This window comes from Numenius arquata, chromosome 1, assembly GCF_964106895.1.
Source record: "Numenius arquata chromosome 1, bNumArq3.hap1.1, whole genome shotgun sequence".
NCBI lineage: Eukaryota > Metazoa > Chordata > Aves > Charadriiformes > Scolopacidae > Numenius > Numenius arquata.
The window spans coordinates 67,756,333-67,769,833 of record NC_133576.1 but is presented as its reverse complement, the minus strand read 5'-3'; the positions used below and the strand labels follow the sequence as shown (position 1 = coordinate 67,769,833).

At 37.5% G+C, this 13,501-nt stretch overlaps 1 protein-coding gene across 1 annotated transcript in view; it reads right to left on the bottom strand.

The window, feature by feature from the left end:
* OCA2 (OCA2 melanosomal transmembrane protein) overlaps positions 1–13,501 on the bottom strand; it is a 172,384-nt gene that overhangs the window by 125,819 nt on the left and 33,064 nt on the right. The window contains exons 6-8 of the mRNA XM_074152282.1: positions 12,499–12,656; positions 10,789–10,871; positions 10,247–10,400 (exon numbers count right to left, since the gene is read on the bottom strand). Coding sequence (XP_074008383.1) covers positions 10,247–10,400; positions 10,789–10,871; positions 12,499–12,656 — 395 coding nt within the window. The remainder of the gene's footprint in view (positions 1–10,246; positions 10,401–10,788; positions 10,872–12,498; positions 12,657–13,501) is intronic.

The window sequence follows — 13,501 nt, the reverse complement described above, 5'->3', positions numbered from 1 at the left end:
AAAAAAAAACCCCACCCTAAACCCTGGACCCACAGTTTACACATTTTTACATTAATTCAGTGATGATTCAGTCTAATAGTACTACCATATGCATTAAATATGTGCCCAAGATAGTTAAGAACACAGACTGAAGAGGTCTGTGGACTTGGAAACTAGCTGTATATTTTAGTGTTAACATGTATTCTTATTAATCACACAATAGATAGCTGATCCCTCTAACTCTGTGAAAATAACATTCACTATACATTCCATAAGCTCTTTTTACTGACAAATTCCCAACTCTAAAAGACTTGGGTTTTTTTAAATAGAATCATTAGATTCTATAGCAAACTGTGCAACTCCTGAAGAACATCTACACAACCCCAAGGTATGAAACCACCCATCTATGACATTCTGCTAGAATATCCATTTTCACTTAGATGGTGTGCCAAATTACTTGTTCTGATTCAATGTCAGTGGAGAAAGTCATGGTATAAACATCACTGCCTTAAGGAAAGGCACAGAAGGCAGCAATTTGCCACTTCTTAATGCAATGTTTCAAAATATAAGATGGCACTACACAATATGATTATCTTAAATAGAAGGTGATTAAAAGTAATACCATATGCTATCCAAGACAAGTTAATGCCTGTGTTAGTTCATTTTTACTCAGTAGTATTTTTACAAAAGTATTTTACAAAAGTAAAATTTTTAAGTATTTTACACAGTATTTTTAAGTATTTTACAAAACTTGGGAGTTTTGTCTAGGAAAGATAGCCCTGAAATTCTATAAGTAACTACATTAAGTTTCACCAGCTGACATCAATTCTTTCTATATGTAAAACACAATGCATAGAAGGAGCCAGGGAGACTTAAGGAGATCAAATTATGTTCTGTGAATAAGTTATCTGATTAAATCATTCCCCTTTTCTATATAGAAAATTTATAAGCCAAGACTAGATTCTGCAAAGGCATTTGTTACTCTATAGCTCTATCAAAGGCTTTTAATGAACACTGTGCACAATGTGCAATCTTTTCACTGTCTATGAGCTTTCTTCCTCAGAGACATCACTTATTGCTATTTGTAGAGAAAATTGGATGGGCTAAAGCCTCATGTTTATATGGGACATTGAATTAACTTGTTCAGAGTAGCCCTTGAATGATGGGAGGATAAATGTCTTTACCGTATGAGATGAACAAGACTATTGAAACCCTTATATTTTCATGCCTTGGAAACTTAGGGGAAAAGCAAAGCTGGAGAAAAGAATATAGAGCCAGGGAGGAAAGCGGAAAAGAGCATTTGTACAGATGTTGGACAGACGATCCAGAAGAGGGTTTATTCCTATATGATGAGGGTTGAAATGACTGCTTTACTTCTGACTCTGGTTTTGAAATAGCCTCCCACCTCAGAATATTGCTAATGAGAACTAGGGATAAAAAGGTATAACATCATACCTGGTAAATATTTCTGTCAGATTCTTACAAAAAAGAGTCTGTCTTATCTATATCATTACAGCCACAGGTGGATGTTTTCCAGCCTCTACCTGCTGGGATGGCTCCAATGTAAGAAAATTATTTTTATACACCTCCAGGAGACACCAGAAGGGGAATATCCAGTAACAGTTGATACTCTGAGAGCCTCTCAGAGTCAACTTTTAAAAGTGAGTCTTTTTATTTGCTATGATGTTGGTGGTGTTATCTTAATGTGAAATTGGAAAGAGGTACACGGAGATGGATGAACTGACATTCTGGTAAGTCAGGGCCTTGAATCAGGTCAGATTAATAGAAAGTGGAGCTCTGTGAAAAGACAGGATGGTGATCATTTTTATGTGCCAAGGCACCTCACTCCTGAAATATTTTAGCTACAAAAAAACATTTGCTATATAACTGAAGTAGAGAGATCTGGTCCTGAGCCAGTAAAGGACTGATGTTGCTACACAGAAGACGAAAAACAGACCACTACTGTGGGCTGACATGATCAAGGCCATTGTATATCGACAGGCTGGCCTGGCAACAAGCTTTCAGTCTTGCAAGACCCTTTTGCAAGACCCTTTTGCAAGGGTCAGTCCAGTCCTCCAGCACCTATCTCAACAGGCTTTGCTGCCTCCATTCACTCTACGTGCCTTGATATCATTCCTGATGCACACCCTTGGTTTTGTGTCCATTTTAAGAGCTTTCTGCTCTAGCCAGCAGTTCCTCTGGAGACTCTTTCATCCCTGACATCTCCTCTCATTCTCACTCCAGTTTCCTTCTCTGTATTTTTTTGCTCTTTAGATCATGCCATCGTGTCTCCCTCCAAGCCTGTCCTCAACACTCTCTCATGTTTGTTTATTCACTTTTGCCCCTGCTCTTGCTGAAGGAAGACATCATTTGAGACCTCAAAAGAAGCTGAGTGGTTCTTATCCCTGTTTGTGTGCATTAGAAGTATATGTGTGTTCTAACACCTTGTTAAATTTTTAAGACTTCATGGCTCTCTACCCCTCTGGCTGCCGTAGGCAGGGTAGAAACTGCACAGCAGCATTCAATTAAGCTAATTTAATGTTCTATTGCCTGTCTCAAACAGAAAGGAGAAAAAACAACCCACAACATACATAGTATGCAAGGCAGAGCAACACACTTGTGCTCGACAGTCTTTCAGAAATTGAACAACATACAGTTCAAAATTAGTTTTAAAAGGCAATATAAAATAGGAAATGGACATTTGGAAATTATTTTTTACACTTAGTGTTGAAAATATGACTCCTATTATTTCAAAAAATAACACTCGACAAAAAGCGGAGCCTGGATGACAGCATCTTTTAAAGCAGACAATCCTATCAAGTCCTTAGAATAGCAAGCAGCACCATCCAGTGGCAATTGTTTCCTATGAAGTTCTTAATTAAGGCAAATTTACATACTACAGAAGTACCATAGCACCCAAAAGAAGATATTTTTACTTAAAGCACACACATATTCAGAGCAGGGCCAGACTTGTACCAAGATAGATCTAACAATTAGACAGGCAGTAGTCAGTGTAAAATCAATATTCATATTGGATTAATAATACAAAACTGTTGCTATATCAAGCTGGGATCCAGCTGAGGGTTTTGCTTGCTATTATATTGTATTTTTGTTTGAAATGAAACTTATCCTGTCCTTGTCTTACAGCACTTTGCTTCCTTTACACTTCCTTTGTTGCAGTTACAGCAGGTAAAAATGACTGTAGTTTATCTGACTGGTTCTGGCTCTGTCCTGTTGGAGCATCCTCATTGGTGGCAGTGGCTCTGCTCTACCCAAGTGGTAGAAATCCTGGCACCTCAGGGGTACTGATCCAATGCTCCTCCTAAGGACCAACTCTTAATGCTCCTGCACAGCAGCTTTAAATTCATTTTGAGCCTCTCAAAACAGACAGAGGTCAAAATGCACAGAGGTCACACCTTCCTTCTGCATCAGAGAAATGCAGGGAATGCCCATAAACCTTCATAGTCCATACTGCTTAATTATTAGCTCAGTCACAGGCTGTTCTCTCTGGGAGAACAACTAGGGCACCATTTGGTGAATATTTCACTTTGGGTGACAGGACGGATGGATCCACCCCATGTCTGGATCCCCTTGTTCAATCCAGTCCTCCAGCACCTATCTCAGCAGGCTTTGCTGCCTCCATCTGCTTCACATGCCTAGATACCATTCCCACTGCACACCCTCAGTTTATGTCCTAAAAGCATTATTGCTGGGGACTGCAAGACTGCCCTCATTATATTGCACGTTTTCAGGTAGGTGGAAAAAAAAAAAAGGGAGAGAAAAAAAAAGAGAACAAAAAGAGTAGACTTTTGAATGGTAATGGTGCTTTAGGGTTATGGGGACTCCAAATCAGACCCACAACCACATGCTGCCAAGAAAGGATGCAGCTAGCCTGCTCCAGAGGGAGCTGGATTTTTTCTTCAAGCTGTTTTTCTACTACATTTTTTCATTTAGGTTTCACTACACTGCATTCATGTTCCATGCAACCACCAGAGTCACAACATTTATGATTTATGCCTCGGGCTGGGAAGTTCACTCTCCAGGCCCTACATCTTGGCTCCACTTCTACCTCACTGTAAAACACTGCAGAGAATCAAGGCAATAAATATCAAGGCAGCTTGCTCTCTCTCCCCATGTCAAGACCAGAGAGGTGGGGCTTGGTCTCTTCTCCCAAGTAACAAGTGATAGGACAAGAGGAAACGGCCTCAAGTTGCACCAGGGGCAGTTGAGATTGGATATTAGGAAAAAATTCTGCACTGAAAGGGTTATCAAGCATTGAAACGGGCTGCCCAGGGAAGTGGTGAAATCATCATCCCAGGAGGTATTTAAAAGATGGGTAGACATGGTGCTGAGGGACATGGTTTAGTGGTGGGTTTTGTCCATGTTATATTGATGGTTGAACTAGATGATCTGAAAGATCCCTTCCAACCTAGACAATTCTTTGATTCTATGAAATAAAAGTCTGCAGGAGAGCATCCTTGCCCTACTGGAAGCTGACCAGCACACCTAGGGGCACGGGCTTTCCTGCTTTGCCCTGATCTTGGACTCTTTTTCTCCCTCTCACCCCCAGACAGGAGGGCAGATGAGGGCAAACTGTTATTCTTGCCCAGTGAGGTATAGCTCAGACTCTTCGCCATAGAGGATAGATGATTTGTTCTGAAAATCTGCCCCTTGTTTTCCACCAACACCTACAGCAGTGTTTTAATTCCTCTTCACAATTTTTCCATTCTTGCAGGGCTGGAAATAATATCAGCATGAATATTCTTTCCCACAAAGGCTGTGTAGAGCAGCAGCTACGATTTTCTCTTTTACACCACCATTTCTAATAAAGGTTGTAGATTTTTTTCTGTCCCTTTGCTACCAATCTTTTTCCAGGATATATGGGAAGGTGGGAACACTCTAATCCACACTCTTCTCTGTCTGTTTATTTAAAGACAGATCAATACGAGAATGGATGGGAAGTGAGAAACCATGCTGAGTAAGCTGATCACTGTTTTCTGTGTCTTTCCTCATCAGAAAAATTCTCCCTTAAGATTAGCCTATTGCTATCACTTAGTATTATGTTTCATAGACTAGTGAATATTTCTTCTGTTTCCTATTCCCTCTCTGAAGCATAATTTTTCCTGTGCAAATAAATAGCTTCATTACTGGAAATAAGCAAAAACTGGACTGTGTGAGCGTAGACAGTAGTAATAACAAACATCTTATTTCATTTGTAAAAATGCATCCTAGGAGAAAACACTGGTGCAACCAGTGCAACCAGCCCACAATGCTATGAAAAATGGTCAGACTGAACCACATAAAAGTTTGGCTGTCTACAGCTAACTTCTGCTAGTTAAATGTTATTAAAAATTACTCTGAGTTAAAGAAATTAAGCTTAAGGGATGTTTATTCATAATTTAAGCTGCTTAATAATAGAAAAGTAATATGGAGAGAAACTGACACTCTCCATTTCCATTAAACTAATAAAAATTGTGATTATAAACCCATGCTTCATGCTAGTAAGAAGCTAGAGCTTTTAAGGCCAGATCTTGCACTTTCAAGTATTTGTGTTCTAAGTAGGAATACAGACATGTAAATATTATTCAGTATGTCAGAACATTAAAAAGTCATTTGAAAGACTCTGGCAAGGTTTATCTTAGGGCTACCTACAAGACAGGATATGAAACTAAATGATAGCTCCTGTGATAAAACAAGCTCTATGGAATCTCTCACAGAATTTCTGGTACGGAATCACAGAATTGTCAGAGTTGGAAGGGACCTCTAGAGATCATCTAGTCCAACTCCCCTGCTAAAGCAGAGTTGCCTAGAGCACATTACTCAGGACTGCATCAAGGCGGGTCTTGAAAATCTCCAGAGAAGGGGACTCCACAGCCTCCCTGGGCAGCCTGTTCCAGTGCTCTGTCACCCTCACTGTAAAGAAGTTCTTCCTCATATTTGAATGGAACTTCCTATGTTCCAGCTTGTGCCCGTTGCCCCTCATCCTATCACTGGGAACCACTGAAAAGAGTCTGGTATCGTTTCTTTTGCCATTTGATGTGCTACTGGTATTTTTTTTTTTTTTAATAAAATGAATGTTATTCCGCCTTTTCTCCTGACTAAATAAAATGTTTTATAAAATAGCTTTAAAAAGGCCATTAGCTTCATATTTGTTTCTGCTGGCTCATTTAAGTATCGTAAATGGCTAGCACTCCATTTTAACCCACAACACAAAACAAATATATTATTAAAGGAAAATGTTGGACAAGTGCACTCAATAATTCATTCAAATTAATGAGCGCTGTCCTTTAATAATAGATGTTTAACATTTCTCCTTACATAATTCTAATTAATGCAACTCCAGCACTGCTGCAAACATGCAGTTAATAATTATTAATAAGAGTTTTATCAACTCAAGAAACTTTCATAAATACCAGTAAAACTTTACAATATTAACAGCTATTTTAAGATATAGATAGGCAGATTGATTTCTGCCTGTGTTTGTGTTCACAGAGAATGGGACAATACACTGGTTATCCTGGAAAGAAACCTAAGTTATTTTACTGTATTGCAAAGAGCGAACAATGAGATTTCATCCACACTACTTTTCCTTAACTATGCTTTACCACCAGAAATAACCATATGCCACTTTTTATTGTATCTGAGTGAATGGGGTGTAAACAGTCACTTCAGTTATATACATAGAAAAAGGTTTTGATGGAAAAAGAATCTAAATCAAAGAAGGCAAAAGACAAAACACACTCTTATCTGAAAGAACAAAGATGTTTGGAGCAGAAAAGTGTAAAAATAAAATTTTCTAAGACTTTTTTGTTTGAGGTTTTTTTTCAAGACCTCAATTGAAAGAGGCTACACATTTTGAGGATCAAAACTAGAAAGAGATTATCTTGCAATAAATTGTGAAATAATTTAGTACAGCAACATCAATGTAGAACTCTGTACATCAGCACTTTACATTACATGTCCCTGTAGACCAACATGAAAACATACCTATAGCCCATCTTACCTATGTTCCTCAGTAATCCTGAAGAGTCAGACAACAAAGCTGAGATCAACAAGGTTAAACCAGGCACAGGGTTTTTTTTTTGTTTTTTAACATACACTTGTTTTAATTTCCTGTGCAGTGTAGGCTTCCAAGAACAAAATTAAATACTTCATTGTTTTCAACAAGACTATAAAATAGTACAGATTACATTAATTCAAAAATACCACAACAAGTAGATTACTTTTGTCCTTTCTCCTCTGGGAGAAAGGGAGGGAACTGAAGACTGAAATGCAAAGAGGGGACTGATCGATATTTGAAGAAAAATCAATTTCAAGAGAATGAATGTCTGGTTATTGAAGGAATAATGATTACATGGGGTAAAAATAAAAAAAAAAAAAAAAATAAAAAAGCCCACAGATTTCAAACAGAAAATGTAACTTAACTGAGAAACATCCATCTAAAGAGATTAAAAGCAATATAAAAAATTTCAAGGGCCAGAATAGGATTGTGAAGTAAGAAAATATCCATATTTGTAGTAAGCATGAAAAAGAAATCATTAAAAATGAAAGAGGAAAAAGAGGCATCTTCTTTTACCAGAAATATATTTGTATTCTATGAATACTTAACACATAATTGGTTTCAAAAGAAACAACACTTAAAATAAATGTCCGGAGAAACGAGGTTCAACAGCTTAACATGTTTTTTGAAGAACTTGAGACAGTAAGACTTCTCCACTGACAAGGACTAGTTCCTGACATACATTGACCTACTGAAAATGTGATGCCAACATAGAGACAAACAGTTGCCTCAAAGCAGAATTCACCCTGTGTCTTCACAGTGGTAAAAGTTTGGAGAAGATGACAGTTTACAATAAATACACTTCATTTTCCAACTGCAACTTCTTACTTCATCAGCTTTTTCCATCATCTCTATCTGCAGGAGGCAGAAGCTCTTGCAGTAGGTTCTTCTGCGTGCTCCCTGGTGACTAAGGTAGCAAAGGACAAGTGGAGAAGGCAAGGGAAAGATTAAAAGATGAGGACACTGGAGTTGAAGAAGTTGTGTGTCCAAGATCTACAGTTCATGTTTGGAGAAAAGGGCTGTGCAGGAGGAGCAAGATGTACACTTTCAGTTTGGTCTTGTGAGTTGAAAAAGATAAAATACTTCCTCTTTCTTCATTGTTATAAGAAAACATGCGAAAAAATAGCTCTAAAACTTGTATGGGTGTCCACACTGTCTGAAGTTGAGCCTGTATTGTCAATGATAATTGGCAGGGGGCAGAGGGTTCCCTGCCCACGGCAGGGGCATTGGAACCAGATGATCTTTAAGGTCCCTTCCAACTCTAACCATTCTATGATTCTATGATTCATTCTATAATGAACAAAACACAGGAAACTATAATAAAGACTGATAAAAGAAGGGGAGCAGCAACACTGAAAATGAAAATCCATGAGAGATCGCTTCCTACAGCAACACCAATTGATTTTTCTAACAGTGATAACTGCTAATGGAATAGAGAGTGCAATGTGTTGAGAAAGCAGGACTTCAGGCACTAAAATTAAAGATACTGAATATAAGTTAAGCCTCTATTACATAATCTAACAATATTAACATCCATCTCTTGTAAGACATCTATGAGGGAAACAAACAACAGGTGAGTTCTGTTTCTATGACAGTTATTGCCAACTTACATATTCACAGTTTAAAATTTACTCTGGTTTTAGTATCTGTCATTCCTAGAGATGTTATGGAGAAAACAGCTAACATCATGATGCAATAGGTGAATTTCCACATTTTAAAATTAAAAAAAGACTATTTATAAGTATCTGTTTCTACCTTTGAATTTGCAGAAATAATTTTTCTGCCAACAACAGAAATTGTTCCTTGCTCTTTTCACAGAAACGGTAAGCTAATGGGTTATTCTAAAGCTTTTTCTTAGAAACAACAGGAAAATTCCTTGACTTTGCCTTTCAGTTTCAAGCGTTTTTTTCATTTGACACATGAATTGTTCCAAAGTAGCTTTCTAGGATGCAAACACGAAACCTCAGCCATTACATACGTTAAAAACCTGTTGCTTTTGCAATTGCTAAAGGGTTTTTATTTTTTTAAATAAAACTGCATTTAAAAGATTATTTTGGTTCTTTGTTCTATGCCTACACATATTTATAGTAAAATCCAGTTCAGTCCCTCTCCACACAATATTATATCTCTTTGCTCATATATAAAGTACATAGAGGCAGTTTTAGCTTCATAAATAAATCAGCAATGCTGAACAACATAATCTAAATGTCTAAAGCATTTGTCATGTTGTGTGCCTCCTTTACTGATATTTGGTTAGAAGGTGCTCAACTATCCTACCATTTCAATGGCTAACATGATGAAAAGCTTAAAATATGCAAGGGATGTAGAAGAAAAATGAGCATGCTGGACATAGTTACTATAGAGCATCTTGTAGACTTGATTTGATTCGCTTCTCTGTTCAGTACTAGAGAAAATCAGGTCTGATTTAATTTGGAGAATTCATTGACAGTGTGGATGCTCACATGAATTAAAAAAAAAAATAATGTTACCCCACCCCGTATCTGTTCTTTATTTCAAGATAATCAGACAGAAATAGTTTTCAGTTCAGAGAAGTCAATTGGAGCCCTGTGCTACTTCTGACATGCTTTCTATCCGTAGTGCTGATGCAAGGCATTTTTGTCAGATTTGATACCTCAAGGCTTTGGAATGAAGTTGCAATATATGTTTAAAGTTCCCTGTCCCTTGATTTCTTCATGTTAACTCAGACTCCATTTCCTCTTTAAATGATACAATAAAAGAATTTCTTAATGTCACTCATTAAAAAGTGTGCTCAGTTTAACCTTTTAAGAGTACATTGTGTTCATAGCTTGAGGTGCCTTAGAGAAGGGAATAACTAAAGGTTTTTTTTCTTTTACCTGTTTTTAAATTAATTGTTTTAAAATAAGATTTTTCACAGCTTTTATAGCCCAGGCATTTTCACTCTTACAGACAAACTATAATCCTGTTAATATATTAAAACACTGATAGGTCCTAATAGAAAAATAGACAAGATTACGATAACATTAATATTACTTGCCAAAATCAGTTACAATTCAGAACAATTTCCTTGCACATATCTTATTCATGCTATTAGTAACATTGATGGTACAGCAAGGATTCATATACACACTTTAAAAGTATATTAAAGCCCAAGAATGAAACCCTTTCTTGTGCTCCATTTACAATGTAAGGGGGGAGGGGGGAATCAAGATACAAAACATGACTTACTTCCAATATGATTAGCACATAGACACCTACTAAAATGATGGATGCAACTGTTACTTGTGCCTCTATGTTTGCATGAAGGTACTGATGCTTCATGGAGAGAGGAACACTTCCAGGCTCCTGTAGGAAAGCTTGAATATTTATGAAGACGGTGCCTCTGGTTAGAGAAAGAAGTTTTGCTTACTTATGGAACAAAATATCATTAGTTTTATTTATGCATTACTATATGCATTTTATATTGAATATCTTTAAATGTATGTATGTGTGTTATATTTTTATAACTGCAAGCAAATTTTCAAATATTTTCACTCTATCTCTCTAAATAGCGTAGTTTGTAAAGTAACTCAAGTACAAACCAGCCTTGTAAATCCATTTAAAAAGCAATGAGAAACCTTCCTTTCCCTCTGCCTGCCCTGAAACAGATAGTTTCCTGCCCCTCTGAAACAGATAGTGATAGATTATTTTTAAAACATTATCTACTCCTATGTACGCAAGTCTATGTAAACTAATACTTCAATGGATCATTTCCCAGTCTCTTAGCCAACCTGTTTGGTATCTGAAAGGTTCTAGTCGTGATGATTTGCTCATTTCTTCTTGAACTTAAGGGTAGAGACCAGTTGTATACCACCTGCAAGAGAGTTACATTTGGCAATATTAATAAGAGTCAGTGAAAGCTATTTGTCTCTGATCTGGGAGTTTACACTTCTCTGTTCAATCTCCTGTGCATTTTGGAGAATTTTTTTGTGGAGAGGACATAGCACACACCAGCCTAAATTAGTTAATTAAGCAAACTCATCCTCATCCCCTCACTCAATCAATGAAGTGAGAGGGAGCAGGGATGCCAAATCGCACTTTCTGCATTGACTATAAGGAGCATCTAGGGCAGCCAGGCTCAGACACAATGATATGGCTCACTCCAAAAGACTGCCTGGGAAGAAAACTAACATACATGAGGTACAGATGATGAGAGGCCCAGGAGCAACGTCATAACCCCAGACATTATGAAAAGGACATGGTAGAGTTTCAGTGAACAGAATTCCAGTTTGGTAATCTTCTAGCAAAAAGAAACAAAAAATCTTCAGAAAATAAATAAACACTTTCTGAAGTTTTACCCATTACTGCCCACTGATATTCATGCAAGTTTAGCCAAATATGCTCTATAAATGAAGATACAGATATCTTCTCTTTTTTAAAGAAAAGGTACTTTAAAAAACATCACATTTGGGTAATTGTAGCCTAAATCCAGACCCTGTCCTGACCCTGTACCCTACAAAGTACAAAAAAATCCAGCTTAATCAGTCAGCTTGGAACACCTGACACAGTGAAATGCCTGAGGAGCATGCAGGCAGGGAAGGTTATTTTAGCAACCTACTCCTTGGGTCACATAAGGACCACCGCTGGCACACCAGCAGAAGGTAGGTTGCTGCAGCCACCTGTGCTCTGGCTACCCCAGAGCAACATGAAGGCTCCTTGGGGATCACAGCCAGCAGCACAGGTCACAACAGCCTCATCATCACAGGGGTGAGTGGTTTAAGAGAGTAATTGCCATTATGGTGTTGTTCGCCATGCTGAGGTAGTGGGACTAATGTTTTGCTGTAGACTGTGAGATTGGGTGTAAGCAGGAATACTGTTGGCATTGTTCAGCTGTGCTGTCACTGGTAGGGGCAAGCCACCCTGTCACATATACAAAATGAGAGGGAGTTTTTTGTATGTCAATGCTATTCATTAAATGATGAAGTTTATTTTATTTTGCAGTGATATACATGACAGACTGTAAAAGACCCTCCTTCACTGAGCTCTCTGGGAGAGCACAACAGGAACGTGTTACAAAAAACATCAACAATGAGAAAGTCTTAAGAGAAAAAAAGCCAATATATGTGACACATGTTTGAGAAAATAATTCACAACAAAACATGAAAATGTATTTCAGTGAGTGCAAAAAGGCACTTCACACTTGTTTCTTCCTTCCAAGACAACTTTTGAAATGTTGCCAATTTTAAACACAAGAACTTTGATGCTAAGTGTCAGTCAAGGGGCATAAGTTTTATAAAATTTTCATATAGGAAGCTAAAGGAAGTCTTATAAAAACAAAAGAAAATGTAACTTTACTCTTATTAGAATAAGTTTTCTAACACTGATGATGACATACTTCACAGCAGGGAAAAGCACAACAACTTAATCCACACAATGGTGATGGAAATATAAGTGATAAAACACATCTCAGAAAAAGTGAAAGAAAATTTAAAGACTGTCACCTGCTGCTGGCGTCTCCTCCTTGATCCACTGTCTTCAGTCTGGCTGATTTGTACTACAATGTATTCCTCTGTTTGCTGATCAACTACATCTGCTGCAAATGGGCCTCCTATGTCTAACTTCAACAGAGCAGAATCACGAAAATCGGTCAGATTCATAGCTGTTAATCAAGTTGTTAAGGTGTAAATTTCCAGTAAAAATGAGTATAGGCTGTAAAAATTTCAGGAAAAAAAATATGGATTAGTCAACTTACATTGAAAAATGCTTTCTTCAGCTAAAATGCTTTAAGAAACTATGAAAAGAATGAAATAGACGTCTACTTCCTCACCAAGTAGTACTGTTGTGGTGAGGTTTCCTAAGAAAACAGGAGTTACAGGTTCAAAATAAGTACATCTGTCCTTTCCTAGTGACTTTTGAGATCATCAGTGCTTTCAGATGACACTGTAGATGTACCAACACTCAAAAATAGCATACAGAAATAGACGGAGAAACAGAGAAGTAAGGCTTTGTAAGTGCTTGTACTAGATGAAAGGCTGCATCATCAGCTCAGCAATTTCAACATCACAGAATTTGTACTGCAGAAAACACTATGGAAGTTCCAACCATGGGAAAAACTAAATCAGAATCAACATTCTATTCATGCCAGAGGATTTGCTTTTCGGTCAGACACCTGAAAAACATAACTTTCAAGCTCCTCTCTGTTGTAGCACTCACAGACTCTTTCTCCTTCAGCTCCCTCATCTAGTTTTTCTTTCTTTCTTTCTCTCTTAAATATCTAGCATGAGGTGTGGTCAAACTACATTCCTAGTCTAATATAATTGAGAAATCGGCCAACTACAATCCACAAATCCATTGGAAATCTGGTTCTATTAGTTCCAATACATGTAGGACTATTTAAACTTAGTATTGTGAGAGTCCACTTCTAGCATGAATGAGAAAGAAGCATCACTGCAGGTTTGGGGAAGAGGAAAGCCTGAGCTTTTAAACCCTTCACAGTCTATTTGT